General features: G+C 37.6%; 1 protein-coding gene across 1 annotated transcript in view; it reads right to left on the bottom strand.

Moving 5' to 3' along the window:
• LOC142150794 (dynein axonemal heavy chain 3-like) overlaps nt 1–20,463 on the bottom strand; it is a 947,133-nt gene that overhangs the window by 552,259 nt on the left and 374,411 nt on the right. The window contains 4 exon segments of the mRNA XM_075205980.1: nt 1,588–1,731; nt 6,257–6,394; nt 9,974–10,144; nt 15,255–15,374. Of these exon segments, the coding sequence (XP_075062081.1) occupies nt 1,588–1,731; nt 6,257–6,394; nt 9,974–10,144; nt 15,255–15,374 (573 nt within the window).

Genomic DNA, 20,463 nt, shown 5'->3' with positions numbered 1-20,463 from the left:
CAAATTGAAAATAAGAGGAAAAAAAGATTAGAAACATTGAATGTCCTAAAAGAAAAAAAAAAAAGTTGTCTGGCCAGTACTGCATTTTGTTAAATTCCATCTACAATTAAAAGATACATTGCTGTACTGTAGATTAGGCTAAACAAAAGTAATAATAATTTCTATCATGTCATGAAAAGGAATAAATGTAAAGTTACTCTAAATTGCAATATATATATTTATAAAGTTGATATTCAAAAAGTGCACATAAATGAAAAACTATTTACTGCAGTAATTGTTTCAAACTACATTCCTTGGGAGATCTATAACCCAACCTCACCATGGAAGAATATTGGTAGAAGTGTTCACATTATATTATATATTTGTTATTTTTATCCCCCCCCCCTCTATTTATCCATTAGAATACAACTGATCAATACTACAAAATTATGCAATGGATGAAAGTAAATACTTTTGTCTCTATAAAAATTATTTCAACAAGAAAAGTGGTAAATGTGTGTTCTGTTTTTTTTGTTCTTTCTTCTACTTAAGCTTAAGTACTGTGCACGGCCCCCAGCCCTCAGATATCACTACCTCCACGGTATGGGTAAAGTCAACAGAATTAGCCTGGGGACCACAAGAATGCTCAATCCCCACTCCTGGGGGAGAGGTGAATAGAGCCTATGGGGTAGTTTTATAGACCCCCAAAACATTTGGCTGAAGGCCATTAAATTGCCCTGTCTAGAACAACCATCCACCCAAAGGCTGTATGGTAGGACCCCCAGCACTCCTATTCATCGTTGAATGTTGCCTTTGTTATACTTGCAGATTATCACTTGTTTTCAACACATATTTAGTCATTTTGTAAACCCATGTAGGAAATAAGCTAAGAGGAACAATGGAACAATGCTAGTGGTAGAAGCAGATTCTCACTAAGAGGACACCTCAATGTTAATATACAAAGATGCTACTTATATTTATCTAGTTTAGCGCACTTTATAAAATATTAAAATGAGGCAACAGAAAGTTGATATCTACAACATTTGATTTCTATTTATTGGTTTCAGCAATTTATTTTTCATGTTGAAGAGGACAAAATATTGGTTATTTGTACATAGAATTTTGAAAATGTTTATATTTTAATGCCATAGCTTTGTTATAGTCTTATACGGATTGTGCAACCTTTGAATTGCCTATAGTTTTCCAATTCAAAATATATTGCAGCATGAATGCAGCTTTTAAAGCTATTGTTTTTTAAGTGCCTTAGACCATGTGACAAGTAACAGAATAAACATAATGTAAAATATTAGTCATCAGCATATAGAGTAAAGATTGAACAAATCAAATAATCATATATATTCTGCAAGTAAGGAGAGCCATTGTCTAATGAAATATATGCAGATGAAAACTCTACTCCATTCCGTGGTGACATTTCGAAGGAAGCGTAGAGTCATAAACATTGCAATTAAGCTATTGTAATTGTCAATCGATCTGAAATGTCGCCGGGGAAAACCAGAACTAGCACCAGCTCATGTTTGCTGTCATGCAGTTCCCCATTCACAGTAACATATTATGGAAGTGCTCACTGTAGAAGTAAGTGGACCCTACCTTGGGCAGATTAACGTCATGTATTGATCGAAGCATCAGCACATCCTCTTTTTCATTTGGGAATTTAACCTTCAGGATTCCAGCAGCTGTTAATACTGATTTAACTGCCCTCATGCCATAGTCATAGTGATGCTGGGAAGACAGCTGAACACAAATTAAGATTAAGTTTGTTATTATTTATCTTCATGTTGATGAAATAAGCGCTAATTTAGTCTTGTTCTCAATTATAAGTTTATGCAGATCAAGACAAGATTTGCTGTAGTTATTTTATGTATTATATCTATCTAACTATTGCATATACAATTAATACCATCACTCTTTAAATAAAATAAGAAACCTTAACAAAACAACAGGTTTGCAGAAATAGATTGATTCATATTGTGACATTGAGCAAACTACAGAAGCAGCTACAGATACTGGGCCTCATTCATTAACTTGAGAAACTTCTTATTTCAGTCTCCTGGACAAAACCATGTTACAATGCAAGGGGTGCAAATTAATATTCTGTTTTGCCTATAAGTTAAATACTGACTGTTTTTTTCATGTAGCACACAAATATCAACTTTAAATTTCAGTGTACAAATAAGCTATCAAGTATTTGTGTGCTACATGAAAAAACAGTCAGTATTTAACTTATGTGCAAAACAGAATACTAATTTGTGCATTGCAACATGGTTTTGTCCAGGAGACTGAAATAAGAAGTTTCTCAAGTTAAGATCCTTAATGAATCAGGCCCACTATGTTTAAGTTGTAAGCTCTTTAATGCCAGAAAATAATTTTCCAGTGGTACTTTATACTATAATATTAGTATAGTGTGTACACTGTGTGGCACCATATAAATAAACCTATACACACTGTACATACATAGTTATGAAGGTAATATATGATAATCAATGAGTCATACAGTTCAGGAGAAGACACCCTGTAGCTTTCAGGAATTACTGAAGTGTATCTCCCAACATTACTGGTAGCATGTAGCTGGCAATGTATATTGTGAGCTGTCACCATCTGAAGAGAGCTCCAAGTCCCCTAAGACTTGTGGTTCACAATGCTGATATATTTTTACTTTCATAAATGGAAAAAAAAGTCTTGTTACATTACTACATAATAAAAAAATGACTCAACCTAAGCAAATAAACCTTGTTATTTTCTATGATAAATTTGATGCAGAATTGTCAATGTTTTGGTTCTAGGTAAATAATTTTAGTAATCAAGTTTAAATATTTCCCTTTCTAGTCTTACCAGCTCTTTTGCATTCAACTATTGTCTTCTATTACATTTTGTTTGAAGTTTGCATCAAATAGAAGTTGAAAGAAATAAATAAACTTTAATGTATGTAAGATTATAAAGGAAATGAAAATCAGAAAAAAAACAAGAAGCCGAGAAACAGATCAGTAAGTTTCAGATGAAGTATTTTGAGTGTTAAGCGTTGCACCAGTTGCACAGTGACAAGAGGCAGAATGAAGGAAGTTTGAATAATGGAATGACAAGGCACAAAGCAGATGGGATGTCAGATCTTTGTGCTGGGTCATGTATTCACCCTAAAGGGTAATGCTTTTCTATCAGACAATAGCCCTATATCCATCTTATTACATTTCTCTGAAAAGTGCCTGAGCACAAAGTGGCAAGATCAAATGTTATGTTGAAACAATACTAATATCTATAAATGGGGGAATGAGCAGGATCAGAAAACCTCAGGCAGGAACTAATCTTGGTTGAAAATCTAGGACTCGTTCGAGTTGGCACAAGGTGGGGTTGGGGTAGATCTTTATAATCACTAATCAGAAAAGTAACTAAATGAATAAAGACATTGGTGACGTGCTTTAATTGATTGGGGGATGAATACATATTAAACTATCAAAACATTGTGAAGATAAAATTAGAATCATTAATCAAAGTGAAGCTGAGAGCTGACCGTGAAGATATGATACAAATCCATTTTCAGTTCTTTTAACCTTTGTGTACATGAACTAGCTGAAAACTGTGACTTTTGATATTTTGCAATACTTTTTATGTGATATTGAGATTTAAACTTATTAGTAATTATATCACATTTCTAATATCATACAGTAGTGCTTAGGTAGAGATGAACAGTTATTTTCTGAATAGAGGTGGCATGATGAATGTAAAATATTTCTGTTCTGTATTGTGGTTGGGGCATGAGTAGCACAGTAATACAATACAAGTGTAATGAATACAGCATTTCAAATAAAAGATATCTTGATTTGGTGTACTAGAAGAAATGCTACTGGTTATTTATTGTGTAGCCCACTGACTGGTGGCTGACACACCTATTGATCACTGTGAGAATATCTATTAAAGGGTATATGTGTCATTTGCAGTTGCTGGTCATAATTACTCAGAGTTGTGTGAAGTGTGCTGCAATTGTAGTGGGCTGGAAAACCATCAGGAGGAAAAAGAGCACAGGGAGAACCTGAGAAAAAACAAGCCCACGCTTGGTATATCCCATATTATATATGGTACCAGCTGCATGACAATAAGCCCACGCTCGGTATATCTCATATTGTATATGGTACCAGCTGCGTGGCAATATAAATGCCCATATGTGTATACAAAACAAAAAGACAGTTGTCAGCGCTTATCCTTTACACTGCATATCTGTGTGTGTCTAGCAAATTGAAAAGATGAGGTATTAGTTCATATTTTGATCAAAACATTTAGGCCTGCACCCCAGCGTCAAGGGCACCTCATTATATGCAGGTCCTACACTGACCTGTATGCTTTAAACACAATTAAAATACAGTTGAAATCAGATGCACTCATCTCCCAGGTAGCAAGGGCTGGCTTGTGAGCCACACCCAAATGTGCCTTAAATAGGCTTAATAGAAAGCTACTATGACAATAAGGCAATATTTTGAAACAAAATCAGAGAAAAAACAAGCTCGCGCTCGGTATATCCCATATTGTATATGGTACCAGCTGCGTGGAAATAATAAATGCCCATATATGTATACAAAACAAAAACCCCTATACCTGGGAGGTCAGTGCATCTGATTTTAACTGCATTTTAATGGTTTTTAAAGCATATAGGTCAGTGTAGGACCTGCATACAATGAGGTGCCTTTTACGCTGGAATGCAGGCTTAAATGTTTTGATCAAAATATGAACTAATACCTCATGTTTTCAAATTACTAGATACACACAGATATGCGGTGTAAAGGTTAAGCACTGACAACTGTCTTTTTGTTTTGTACACAGGGAGAACTTACTGTACACTGTGAAGGAGAGATGATGGAGAACGATGATAGTGATGATAAGGAAAGCATGTTCGTATTATGAGGGGAGGCTGATGATGTGGGGGACTGGGGAACAGTGGGATGGAGAAGAGGATTGAATGGCCAATGATGATGCAGAGGAGGAGTGAATTTTTTGAATGAGAGGGGTTATAGAGAATGAACTTGAAGGGAGGAATACAGGAGTAATATGAAGAAGAGGATTGAGATGAAGATAGATGGGGGATAGAGAAGGGTTATGATTGTGGATTGAAATAATTGAAATACCTGTAATATTGATGAGCTGTATGTAAATTAGTTGGGGGTTTATGAGTTTAGTCTGCTATTTATCAACCAATTTCATATCACTGGCTCTTAAAATTTTAGCCTGGCTCCTAGATTCTAAAATATTTGTGCAGCCCTGCTTTATGACATATGAGGGGTATAAAGAAGAAAGATGACTAACTTCTGTATAGAGGAATATTTTTAATAAAAGTTGAAAATTGTGTGCTGTACAGTTCAGTCTTACCTGCAGTTTCATAAGTTTTGGACAAATTGTTACTACACCCACACTTCTCTTGCATTATTCGGGCTTAGACCACTGCATTACAGGTGAGCAAAAATTAATGTCCTTGCTGCTGACCACTGTTTGGTGTTATCTACTTCTTTGAACATACCTACAAATTTAGTTAAACTTATTTCCAAGTTAATTATTTTAAATTGACTTTGAGCCTAGTCACACCCCCTATGGCAATAGCCATGTCCCCTAAAGTGCAATGGAGGGGCCCTAGAAAGGATATTGCTCAATTGTCCATACTTGCAAAGACTATCCCTGATAGGAACTAAATATGTTATGAGATACAGATGACTGTATTACATTCCACAATTATGTGTCACAAATGTCACTATGGACCTCATTTAGAGTCAGACGCAAAGTCCGTTTAGGAAGTGTAGGAGTGGGAGTGTGCCGCAGCTTGGTAGGGTATTACGAGTGGCAAGCAACCCCAGTTGCGTCCCACTCGTAATACCTTATCGAGCTGTGAGCAGTTCCTGCAGCTAGCTAACCGCTTGCGCCACCTAATTCCTGCCGCACAGCTTTAGCCCTGTTTTGACGTGTGTTGCGTCTGCGCCTCACTGCAACTAGGATGTATTTACATGGTCACGCCTTCACAATTCCGTCTTCCTCCCATTCTCTCGTAGTGAGACGCAAGCTGTCACAAGTGTTAATTGCGTCCAAGATGCCGGCGGATTTGGTGCTTTCTGCACATGCGTGGTAGTGTTTTTTGGTTAGATGCCCCTAAAACTGACTTTGCGTCCGACTCTAAATGAGGTCCTATATGTGTGTATGTATATATATATATATATATATACACATACCCACACACTTATACATACACACACACTCACATCACATATTATTGGCAGAAATATCTTACCTGTTCAGAGCATAATCTGTACGTAGCTACTATTTTAGCAGCAAGAGTGCGAGCAGCAACAAAGCCCATTGAATACAGAGATATTTCAGCAATTAAAGCATAATCTGGTACCATCATAGCCACGGTCCGGAATAAAACCTACAATATGAAAAATAAACCATGCACTATTATATAAGGGAAATAAAAATATATCAAAGTACATTGAATGTTTTCTGATTTTCATCTATACATCATACTTTTTAGTTATTTCTTTCATATTTTCTTTGTTCGCCCTCTCTCTCTACTGATAGTATTCAAATGAGGAGGAAGAAACATAGCAGCACTCGAGTAGTATGAAATATTTCCCCTGTTACTTTTCATTGGGGAGAGAAACGATTGTGTAACTAGAATATGTTCTGCTTTCAACGCACAGCTAAGTGGACAAATATGAATCTAAAGGTTTTAAAGACAACAGTGTAGTTTTATATATGATGTTTATGATTGGCCCACTTCTTGGACTGATATATTGAAAATCCATTTTTTAAAATGTATCTCACACAATTTTAATTAAAAATACTATTATTATTTTTATTATTATTATTTTTACTTATCTTGGATTTGCTGCCCTCTCACTGATATTTACATGCCTTGTTCTGATTGTCAGTCATAACTGGTTTATTATGATTGACAGTCCTAGCTTTGCAATTGCATTTGCAGCATAACTGCTGGAATTGAAGGATTCTGGGAAATATATTTTCTTTTCAGTGAAAAGTTTCTATAGTAATTTCCTGTCCAACAGACAGAAGGTTAAATAATAGACCAGGGAGTAACTGTTGCTAGGCAAAGGATACATGGGGCTAGATTTACTAAACTGTGTGTTTGAAGAAATGGAGATGTTGCCTATAGCAACCAATCAGGTTCTAGCTTTCATTTTGTAGAATGCACTAAATAAATGATGGCTAGAATATGATTGATTGCTATAGGCAACATCTCCACTTTTTCAAACCCCGCCGTTTAGTAAATATACCCAATGATGTGCCCATAATAACAAGATGTATTTGTTGCTTTCATGCACATATGTTTACTACAGCCAATTTTGGTTTATTAAAAAGTGTTGTTGAAAAAAATGATGCCTAGCAAAGCTTTTCTGTGGACCTCTAGATGAGTGAGTGTTTTATTTTGTAAAAAATTACTTTTTCATAAGGGGAGCTTAGTGTGTTTTTCTTTTTTACATATTAACAACAGCCAATGGGATCATAGACTTTTTACAACAACTACACAAGTGAAATCAATTGACACCATAGGGCATTACTCTGTATCTGTAATCCCAGCCAAACCAAAAAGAGCCTGAGGGGTAAATTTATGAAGTTGCTAGTTTCCAGTGGGTTTGAAAAGTGGAGATGTTGCCTATAGCAACCAATCAGAGTCTAGATATAATTTATTTAGTAAATTCTACAAAATGACAGCTAGAATCTTATTGGTTGCTATGGGCAACATCTCCACTTTTCAAACAAGCCAGAAACTCGCAGCTTGATAAATTTACTCCTTAGGCTTTTTAGCTGAGGGATAAAATTTAACAAATTTGAAATAAAAACAGCAAAAGTACCAGAAAAGAACTGAAAAACTTTCCAGGAAAATGATAACGAAGAAAAATAAGATCAAGCAACCAAGTACAACTTAGAGGCCTACATTTTAGAATCATATCTTTAAATAAATCTTCAAAAGCATCTTAGAGAACTAACAAATCCAATAAGATGTAGAAACAAGCATGACTTGATTTATGGAAAAGCGGCAAAGACATTGACCTAAGGTGCCAGCAGGCTGGCGGCACTATTCTATGAATGTACCATATATGTTTATGTACTTAAAATTAATTTTATTTTAGTAAATATTGTACAAAATTGTCAGTGACCATTTACTATAGAATATATTTATTTATTTTAACAGATTTTGGTAAAGATGAGGACATGTGGCTCTATGACTATTATTAATGTGGAAATATATAGACAAAAATACTTTAGGGGGGGTGGCAATTTGAAATCTAGAAATGGAAAAAGGAAATGCTTTTGTTTGAAAATCTTTTGTAGGTCTGTTTTTTCTCTACAACAACCTTCTACAAGATATAAGCTGTTTGCGCCTGTTTGTACACACATAAAGGACAAATTACCACAGATCCAACTGTTTGGACTTGGATGATAGACTTAGATTGCACAAGGAATCATGTTTCCTGATCACCGCACACTAAATTATGTCACTTTTGGTCCTGCGTAATGAAAATTCTATCTGGTCCAAGCTGTTGAAATGTATATTGTCAGCTTTATGTGACATCAAAAGTGGTTTATGTTTACTTGTGTGCAGCATAGCACTGGGGAATGTATCATCAGAAAATAAAGGGAAATGTATGAATATTTCAACACCAGTTGTCCCAATGAAAACCTGCATACCCACAATCCTTCTTTATGTGTGCAAGTGCACCTACTTGGCAACCTAGCGCATTTCAAGGTATATGCCCAATTCATGGTCCTTGGGACTGTCCCAAGAAAATCAGATAACACCTAGTTTTGTAGGCATGTGGGATCCACGTATTGGCATAGTAGTAAGAGTGAAAATTCCCTTCAAAGTCGAACTTAATAGCGACATAATACTACCCCAATTATTTGTTTGAACTTTTCAGTTTGTCTTCTAAAAAACTGCTTGCTTTGACCTAATTTATGTCTGAAATAAATGATGAGCATGTGGGGACCATGGGACAGTATTTTTTGCATGTATCACTTTTGTGTGTTTGAAGGATTTTATAACATTGTCCAAACAGTGCCTAAAAATGACCTTTCCTGTATATGTTTAACTGAAAGGTGCAAAACGCAGCCAATCTTTCCTTTTTTGGGGAGAAAAGGGCTGTGCACTTTCCTGTTATGTATACATTGTGCAAGGATTCATATAAACAAAGCTTACTGTGACTATATTCTCCTTAGAGCTATATTTAAACCTAATTATACAGTATGCACCATGACACACAATTGTTTTGGTAGTGTTCCTTTAAACATACAGAAAATGTGGAAGCAACTGAAATATAAATTATAGATGTTCCCAGTTGAATTAAAAAATACAATGAAAACATATTTTTTAATTATGTACATTCAGCACATAAAATATTTCATGCAAGTATGTATGTAGATTCCTAATTTCTTATAAAAATTGAATACTCAATGGTGATTAGTGAACTATGGAATTGTACCATAATTGTAAATATCCTGGTTGTCTGGTATAAATTACATTTAAAAACAGGTTTTCATGAATACAAGCTTAGTTCTGGGACCAATGGCATCTGTTATGGGGGTACTTAAAATCTAGCCACAGAAAGACAAACAAATTCACCTAGGCATTATATCATATTAGAATATCTTATATTTATCTATCTCATATCTATTTATCACTCTATCTAATATCTATCTATCGATCAATCTCATATCTATCTTTCTATCTCATATTTATCTATCTCATATCAATCTATCACTCTAATATCTTTCTTTCAATCGATCTCATATCTATCAATCAAATCTCATATCTATCTATCTATCTATCTATCTATCCAATATAAATACAGAATGTCCTTTCATTTGTAGCAGCAAAGTAGATAATTCACATATCTATAAGAATTATTTTTAACATTTTTATTTAAGATTGTCTCTTAAGTTTATGAAATCCTTGTATTTGATTCTACACAATACTGCAACTCACCTTTAAGTTATCTGGAAGTTCAGCTCTTCCCGCGTAGCCGGGATTCATGGTAATAAATACCGTACATGATGAATCCATGCATATTTCTGTTCCTTCGAACACAAACGTTTTTAGCTGCTCTGATATGGTACGTTGGATAGTCTGAATCTGTTGGGCGACTACAGAAAGTACCTGAAGAGATATTAAATAGATTTTATTACACAAAACCTTAAGGAGATAAGTGTGATGTATAAAAATAAGTTTCAGAATGTGTATGATACTTAATAATAGCTATTTTATAAGCAACTTAATTAAGTGGTTCTCAGTACCATGGGTTGTCTTAAATTGAACCAGTTAACAATAAAACACGATCACAAAAGTAGCCAACTAACCCTAAAAACATATATTATGTATATACATTTTTTATAAACATGCTAACCACAAGTTCCCTTCAAATATGCAACAAGCAAGCTGAGCATGTAAGTATTTTTAAATCCAGCTATAAACTTTATGCTGCCATCCAATCATTGAAACCATTCAGTATTTTTAAACATATAAAGCTATTAGTGAAATGTACGTTGATTAGATAGACTAAGTACAGAGACCTTGCAGTCCCTGTTATGTGATTATTCACTTATGTTTTGGGTTGCGCGACATTGGATAGCTTATAGGATAATATATTATATTCAAGTCCAGTTTGATATAAAAGTATCAGTGAGGTTGAACACTGTGGATAAGTAATAACAATAAATAGCTAATAACCTGCATGGAGGACACATGAAATACATTTAGCAGTGTCCACAATTGACTTAAATAAACAATTGCTCTTCAGAGAGCACAGGATTATTTTGGTAAACATGATTTGAAATATTACCTTGGAAATCAAGTGGCATAAGGTGATCTATCTCCTGGGGAACATAAGCACAATTTTTGTTCTGAGAGAAAATGTATTGCACATATAGAAAGTGTCCACACAACTAAGATTAATGGCAACTGAATGTGAACAAGGTTCGGATGAATGAAAAATAAAATGTTGTTTACTGTAAACAAACGGAACATCCATGGTAGAATAATGTGTATTTATACTATATATGAGAGTGTGATATTTAGGATTAAATATTAAACTTGTGTGCACAGATACATTACACAAAACACGGATACTAAGGATAAATATGTATCCAATACCATACGTGGGTGACATATGACATCTATCAATGTTAAATAAGCAACTTCTCTTCTAATCGGACAGGATAAAATTGACGATTTTCCCTATTTAAATAATTTTAACAAATATCAGCTATAGTTTAATAGATTAATATAGGTTCCATTTTAATATTTTATTTCTCCGCTTGGAGAAGTGATAATGTTTACTTAATCTAGAATGCTGGAAAACTGAGTGTTAATGTGATGGTACTTTCTGTAGTGACAAAAGCTTACAAAACTATCTAATTTTCAGGCATTTGTAAAGAGGTATGTTTCTACTAGCCCTGATGCATCCCATATTCACAGAAATCTTCATGCTTTTCAAGGTTTTACACTTGAACAACTAGGACCTCATTTAGAGTCGGATGCAAAGTCTGTTTTAGGCGCATCAAACAAAAAAACACTATCACGCATGTGCAGCAAGCACCATATATGCGCCTGCATCTTGGACGCAATTAACACTTGCGACAGCTTGCGGCTCACTATGAGAGAAAGGGCAGAACGCGGAATTGTGAAGGCGTGACCCTGTAAGTAAATCCTAGGCGCAGTGAGGCACAGACGCAACACACGTCAAAAAGGGCTAAAACTGTGCGGCAGGAATTAGGTGGCGCAAGCAGTTAGCTAGCTGCAGGAACTGCTCGCAGCTCAGTAGGGTATTACGAGTCAGACACAACTGGGGTTGCTTGCCACTCGTAATACCCTACCAAGCTGCAAAACACTCCTACTCCTAGACTTCTTACACAGACCTTGTGAACGACTCTAAATGAGGTCCCTAGTGTCTTTGTGCTAAATTGTACAGTACAAGGGGTACAGCAATTTTAAAAGTTGTGAGAGATGTTTCAGTTCTAGTTAAACTAGTGAGCACTCCTTTAAGATATTTGATCAAATGTACTGTATGTAACAAATATATTCTGATGCGACGGCCCCCAAATCTCCTGTTAGATACTGGTTAGGAAAGGATTATGTTTCCAAATACACTCTGTCAACAAATTCTTACTTCATATGCCAGTTTATTTGTCATATAAATTATATTAAATGCAATGCAGACTAACAAGACTCCCAATGAATAAATAAGGGTATTCAATGGTAAAAAGTTACAAATGTGTACCACGTACAGGCCCTTGGCAGTGGCATATTACACATTGATCTTCTTAATAATAGTTGGGATTCTTGCTTTAGCCTTCCTGAGGGCTTCACTCTGTAGATTCTATGTCAGTTCCTTTTACCGTATTAACCACAAGTTATATATTTCATTATTAAGGTGTTATATTTTGTTTAAAAAACAATGCAATTTACACAATCATTTTTGTAGAGAAATTAGAACCCTTTCAAATGAAAAAATATCAACATGATTTCTCCCTTTGTCTTGAAGGTACATTCTGCTCATGACAGATTGACTCCACTCATGACTCCTTCATGTATATAGGGAAATCCTTGATCATAAGTCTTCCGAAACTTCCTACAAATTCTATTGAATCCATTGTAATTGCTGTCACTTTTTGTCAGTAATTTACAGCATTTGGTATACACTTGCATAATAATAAATTGCCTGATAACAGTAATAAACATTTTAGCAGACTTGTTTTTACCTGCTTCACTTTCACTAACTATTTGCGTCTTTAAGAATTGATTGTAACAAAGTTTTTTTTCCTTTAAGAGCTTTGTTTGCTAGTAGTAATTAGCATGTCACCATCTACCATGAGTGATCTCATCACAGAAGCCCCCATTTGAAGTATAAGAAGCATTTCACACATATTCCTTAATCCTGTGTATTTATTAATAAAGTTATGGGCTTATGAATATACATGAAGAATATTTGAAAACAAAATGTGCATATTATAATATAATTTTTTAAACTGGATTGGCCAGTGCCAAAATCCTCGTTCTTGATTGCAATGCGATGTCAGATGCACAGGAGTTATAGCACTGAAAAATTTAATTGTTATAATGAATGCATATTTCTGCGTATCACAGGAAATTTTTCTCTTAGACTGCATATACTAGCTTAGCACACAGATATAGTATAGTCTTGTGATTGTACTAATTGCTTGATATTTTAACATGTAATAATGGAAAATAATACGCTATTGAAATCTTTATGTATTTCAATTAAAACAAAACAATATGCTACTAAAAGAAAACTATATACATTTTTAGAACATAATTTAATATGTTTATAGGGCTTATTTAAAAATACTTCAGTACACTGAGAAATGAAAAGGACTCTATCCCTACATGTTCCCCCTTTGTATTTGTAATACAAATATTAAAGGATGCAGAAGTCACCATTTAGTACAGATCCATTATTTTATGTTCCCCAGAATTCCTTTATCTCCTCCCAGAGTTCTTATGTCAGTTTAATTAGGTGTGAAAATCCTCGCTCAATACAATGAATTGGGGCATACTACAATGGCAAAAATATATATGACATCTTTGTGATGTGGTGTGATGTCATAGGGTGCACTGTCATGACCAGAAAGGTGAAAAATACGTCAGATAGAACCTTAATTATGAAGCACAAAAGGCCCTTTGTTTTTTCCTAGATAGTACACCTGAACACACTTCAATGTGGATGTCCACTTTGCAGTTGTTGGAGAAGAATTCACAGACTAGAAGAGCTAACGGCAAAACATTTAAACTGGTGCATTGCAATAGTGTAAATGTCACATCAAAAATCCAATCTTCTTTCACTTTGGAACCACTCCTTTCATTAACTAAAAGATTTCTGCTCAATTTAGCCTAATTTATAGTTTAAATGGCCTTTTTTATATTTCAATCTTTTTAATATGTATTTCTTACTGTGTGCCTAGAAATAGCCTTCTCTGGTTAAGTTCTATTGATAGAAGCAAAATGCATCCCATTCAATATGTGAGATTATATCTGATCTCCATTGGCTCAGAATTGGGGCAAAACTCAAGTGTTTTTGCAGAGTGAAAATGGCTGTTTTCCCAAACACAAAGCAAGGAACACCACTAAAAAGGCACCTTATCTCCAAGCAATCTTCTCTGCAAAACTAGGCACACTGGCACTCCTTACTTAGGGGTCTATGTATCACAGGGCCGTAACTAGGGCTGTGCGACAGGGGGCGACCGCCCAGGGCGCAACGCTGAAGGGGGGCGCAATTTAGGAATATTTTAGGTTCAATTGGTTAAAATTGAGGGCTAGGGGGACGGCATTTGTCTTTATCGCCACCGGAGCTAGAATTCTAAGTTACGGCTCTGATGTATCAAACAGTGCGGTGACAATAATTATGTATGGCTGCAAATCGTAGAGATGTATAATGAAGCACCGCTGTAATTCCCCAGCAGCTATGCGCATAGGACTTCCACGAGTGAGGTATCCAGCGAAGCCTTGAGAGGCTTCAACTGCATCCCATAGAAAATGACAGATAGCGCCATCCTGAGATGGCATGACCTTGCTGCAAAAAGCTTTTACAAAGCTTCATGCATTGCAGACATTGCTGCCCCCATATAAATCTATGGGGACTGCGTTAAGATACATTAAATAAGTTATGGCAGGAACAATCTTTAATTTCTCCTGCCTTAAGCCCTTCATAAATTGTGCAACCACCATTTTATGGAGAACACTGATGTTTTCTGTGTTTTAATGGCTGATCGCAGTTTAATACATAGACCCCTTAGTGTGGAACAACCTCAATCTGGTAGTATGCACAACTCCCTAAGTTTACTCATAGTCTGCACTGAGGACATCCTGTAACTATGTCTAACATACACATTTTCCTGTGCTTCACCCAATTAGCACAAGTTTTATTTTACTTTAATATCTCTTTAAATGTAATCTAATTAGATGTATTGTTTATTTTAAATTCCCATACTATCATATGGCAGTGATGATTATAAGTATTATGTTGAAATGATGGTGCTAGCAAAAATAGCTATAATAATCATGGTTTGAAGATCCATTTTTTTCATTAAAGTGTGTTATTTCTGATATTCTGCCATGCACTGTAAAGGTGTATGTACACATAAAAGCACTAAATTTGTAAGTCAATATTATATTTCTGCAATTATATTTGCACTTGCAGAATTGGTACTCGCAGTGCATACTAAGTTTTCTGAAAAAGTAGTGTTAGAATTACCTCCAGCTCAATACGATTAAATTCATCAAAGCATGCCCAAGCTCCAGACTGTGCCAGACCTTTGAAGAATTTCCCCATGGCTTTATAGTCTAGTCCATCAGAGCAGTTAAAAACAACACACTGAAAAAAAAAGAGTAACGAAGGTTATATATTCATAACAAACAACTATAGTGACTATTTTGCCAAATAAATCTAAATGGAATAAAAAAAATGAATTAAACACGGTCCAGTCTGTATTCTTTTAATTAAAATAATATCATATAATGTTAGGTTTTTGCAACTGGTACAGTTGACAACACAGTTAATTAAAAACAATAAATAAGAAACACATACATCTGCAAAGGAGAGACAGCACAAAAAATAATTAAAAGTAATCAGCAAGATTAAAATATTATAGGAAAACAGAAAAAAGTACAATGACATCAATTATTTTAATTTAGCAAAAGTTCAGAGTCATAAACAAAACATTGCTTGCTCTATTCATTCAGTTTCTGTCCTGTTTATAGCTGTGGCTTGGATTTAATAAACTGACAAGTCCTGCAAAACAAAACTCATTACATCTGTCTATATGACACAAGGAGCAAATGTATTACAAGTAGAGATGCTCAGGCTTGGTTTTCCGAAAACTGAAACCCCGAACATCGCCAATCCGAGTACCAAGCCAAGCCGGCTCAGCACGTTCCCACTTCCTCGGATCTGAATCAAGGTATAACATCATCATTGCATTGTCGTATCTAGCGGGTTTTGGATTCCATAAGTACCTCCCTCCCCAGCAGATCCAGTGCCATCGGTCACACAGAAACAGGAGTAGCAGTGTTCTTGTTACTCTCCAGTCTCCAGTGCCATTGTTCAGTGCCATTGCACATACAGAAACAGGAGGGGTAGCAGTGTTCTTGTCACTTGACAAAAAATTCAGTAAATGAGTAGAGAGAGATACCTTAGTAATAAATCTTGTCATTGGTTGGGGGGGGGGGTGTCAAAAAAGTTCCAAACATTCTAGCCAGGAGGCAGACATGCCACGTGTGGCCACATATTTTAGTAATTACTTCTTACCTGATGTTAGGAACCCCAACAGCCAGCACCACAAAACCCGGAGTCTGCTCTGAAGCCTAGTGTTCGCTGGAGCCCCTAGTGGTGGGGACAGACTTGGCTGCAGGCTTCAGAGGGTCGTGAGTTGCGTACTGACTGGGGGAACCCCAGGAAAACAATGTGAGGTCCAGTCAAGGGTCGAATAGGTCACAGGCAAGCCGGAAGTGTCAGTATCCAGACAAAAGGTCGGGGGTCACACGCGAACAATCGTGGTCAATATCCAAGCAAAGGGTCAAAAGGTCACAGGCAATAAATCGTAGTCAATTCCAGGCAATAGGTCGGTAACAGTAATCAGGATCAGAGGCTATACAGAGAACGAGCAGGGTAGTGTGCTAGTAGCAGGAACTACAACCGGCAGGGATGCGAGGGCACCAGAGGAAGGCTCGTTACAGTACCCTACCCTTGAAGAGGGGTTAGGGAACTCCGACAACCAGGTTTTCCCGGGAATTTTTTGAAGAATTCAAAAAGTAGCTTGTCAGCATGTAGACTCCTTTGCGGCACCCAGGACCGCTCCTCGGGGCCATACCCCTTCCAATGAACAAGAAAATGAGTTTGTCCTTGGACCCTTTTTGAGTCCAAAATTTTCTCGACTTCATATTCTTGCTGTCCATCAATGGATAGAGGCTGAGGTTTAGAAGATCATTGATGTCTGAACTTCTTAGAGGAGCGAACGGGTTTCAACAAGGAGCAGTGGAACATGTTGGATATCTTTAATGATTCTGGAAGCTTCAGCTTAAAAGATACTGGGTTAATTTGTTTCAGGATGGGAAAAGGACCAATAAACTTGGGTCCTAACTTTTTGCATAGTTGGCGGAGTTTGTTGTTTCGGGTTGATAACCACACGAAGTCCCCAACCTTAAAGGAACAGGCGGAACGGTGAAGATCGGCAAAAACTTTGGACTTAAAAGAGGCTCGGAGTAAGGATTGATGTACCATCTTCCAAAATCTTCTAAGCCGGGTGGCCGTAGACCTAGGTTCACAAGACTTATCGGTAGGCAAGAAAGACAATGAGTTGGTTCTGGGGTGATATCCGAAATTGCAGTAGAATGGAGAATGTTGGGATGACGAATGGCATGCATTGTTGTAGGCGAATTCAGCCTATGGGAGAAGGACCACCCAGTTGTCGTGGCTTTTATAAATATATAATCTCAGGTATTGCTCTAGAGATTGGTTCACTCTCTCAGTCTGTCCGTTAAACTGAGGATGGTAGGCAGATGACAGACTAAGATTATTACCCAGCAGGGAGCAAAATGACCTCCAGAAGGCTGCAATGAACTGAGAGCCTTGATCTGATACTATATTTTCAGGGAGACCATGGATTCGGAATACATGTTTAATGAATAATGATGCTAGGTTGCATGCTGAAGGTAGTTTACACAACGGAATGAAGTGGGCCATTTTACTGAACCTATATGCAGTAACCCATATGGTGTTGCACCCGGAGGAAGGAGGTAAGTCGACAATAAAATCCATGGATAAGTGAGTCCACGGTCTGACTGGAACGGGCAATGGTAACAATAGCCCAGTAGGTGATTTCCGAGGAACCTTGTTTTTTGAGCACAGATCACAAGATAATATGTATTCTTTAATATTCGCAGACATAGATGGCCACCATACCGCCCGGGATAAGATTTCAGTGGTCTTGGCAATTCCAGGGTGTCCAGAAGACTGGTTGTCGTGACATTCAGAAAAAACTGTTTTCCTGAGGTGGATAGGCACAAACAGTTTGTCTGTAGGGGTTTCAGGAGGTGCTTGCGATTGAGCTTGTAACAGAATTTTTCTCAAATCCTGAGTGAAGGCAATCAAAACCGATGAGGCAGGAACAATCGGACACGGCTCAGTGGTAGAAGTCTGACACGAAATGAAACTACGGGATAAGGCATCTGCCCTAGGGTTCTTCGAGCTAGGCCGTAAAGTTATAATAAAATGGAACCAGGAGAAGAAGAGGGACAATCTCGCCTGTCTGGAGTTCAACCTTTTGGCTGATAAAACGTAAGATAGGTTCTTATGGTCGGTGTAAATGGTGATGAAATGTTTTGCTCCTTCAAGCCAATGGTGCCACTCTTCCAATGCCCATTTAATGGCTAGTAGCTCTCGATTGCCTACGTCATAATGCTCTTCAGCGGAAGAGAACCTTCGAGATAAGTAGGCACAAGGATGAAGGCGATGATCTTTTGTGTCTTTTAGTGACAGCACGGCTCCCACTCCTACCTCTGAGGCATCCACTTCAACAATAAATGGAAGGTCTAAGTTAGGATGTCTCAACACAGGGGCAGACACAAAAGCCTGTTTCAAAGCGTTAAAGGCAGACACTGCGGCAGGTGGCCAGATTTTTGGATCTGCACCCTTGCGAGTCAGAGCAGTGATGGGAGCAACGAGAATAGAAAAGGAACTGATGAATTTCCTATAATAGTTTGCAAATCCTAGGAATCTCTGGATGGCTTTAAGGTTCGAGGGCTGTACCCAGTGCCGGATTAAGAGAATGGAGGCCCCTGGGCTAAGGGGCCTCCATTCCCCTGTGAGGCCCCCCCGTGATCCAAGCTGCCCGCCCTCCCCCCCCCAGCACTTACCTCCTTCCCCGGCGCACTGTACGCTCTTTACTGAGAAGATCTCGTGAGAGTGAGACTCACGAGATCTCCTCAGTAAGGAGACTACAGCGCGCCGGGGAAGTACTGCAGGGAAAGTGCTCAGCAGCACTGATCGCGCTGGGGGCGCCCCCACCCCCAACCGATCAATACTGCTGCTGAGCACTTTCAAGGGCCCCTGGATGCCATAGGCCCCTGGGCTGTAGCCCAGTTAGCCCTATGGTTAATCGGCCCTGGCTGTACCCAGTCTAGGATTGCTTGTACTTTCGTTGGATCCATAGCGAAGCCTTCTGGGGAGATCACATATACCAGGAAAGTGACTCACATTTCTCTAACTTGGCGTATAGATGATGATGACGAAGTTTCGTAAGAACTTGCCGAACATGAACTCAATGCTGTTTTAATGAACGGGAGAAAATTAATATGTCATCCAAATAGACCACTACAAAGGAGCCCAAGAACTCACGAAGGACATCATTGATCAAATCTTGAAAGACAGCGGGAGCATTGCTGAGGCCGAAGGGCATTACGAGATATTCATAATGGCCTGTCTGAGTATTAAAGGCCGTTTTCCATTTGTCGCCACTCCGGATTCGTATCAGATTATAAGCTCCACGTAGATCAATTTTAGAGTAAATTTTTGCTCCTTTAAGTTGGTCAAAGATGACTGAGATAAGTGGCAAAGGATACGTGTTTTTGATGGTTGTGTTATTCAACTCTCTGTAATCAATACAGGGCCTTAACCCACCATTCTTTTTGGCCACAAAGAAGAATCCTGCTCCAGCTGGTGACTTGGAAGGCCTGATGAAACATTTTCGTAAATTTTCTTCTACATATGACTCCATGGCTTGGGTCTCTGGAAGCGATAACGCGTACAGTCTTCCCTTCGGTATTCTAGAACCCGGGATGATGTCAATTGCACAATCGTACTCCCGGTCAGGGGTAAGAGTGTCAGCTTCTTTTTTAGAAAAAACGTCCCGGAACTCACGGTACGGAGGAGGCAGAAACTCAGAACTAGTATGGGTAATCCTAATTGGCAAGGACAAGCAGGAAGAAGAGCATTTAGGACCCCATTGAATTATCTCGTCCCTAATCCAATTAATATGAGGATTATGCAGAGCTAGCCAGGGATGACCCAAGATCAAAGGCACTGAAGGGCAATGAATTAAGTACAATGAGATTATTTCGGAGTGAAGAGCACCAATCTTCAACTGGAGAGGAGGAGAGCGATGATGAATTTCTCCGTGGTTGAGACGATTCCCATCCAATCCGCACACAGAAATTATGGAATCTAGGGGAACAGCTGAGAACCCCAAGGAATGAGTGAAGGTTAAATCTAAAAAATTCTCAGCGGCTCCACTGTCCACGAATGCTGGAACTGAAATGACTTGATCACCATATGTGAGTTGGGCACGTATTTGTAAAGAATTTGTTGGAGAGATGGCTTGTAGGCCTAAGTGTACTCCCTCCATGTTCACTTGGCCAGATCTTTTCCGGTCTAATGGGACAAGTACAAAGCAAATGGCCTTTTTCTC

This window comes from Mixophyes fleayi, chromosome 4 (assembly GCF_038048845.1).
Source record: "Mixophyes fleayi isolate aMixFle1 chromosome 4, aMixFle1.hap1, whole genome shotgun sequence".
Taxonomy (NCBI): Eukaryota; Metazoa; Chordata; class Amphibia; order Anura; family Limnodynastidae; genus Mixophyes; species Mixophyes fleayi.
The sequence above is the reverse complement of the archived record's forward strand: the minus strand, read 5'-3'. Positions and strand labels throughout refer to the sequence as shown.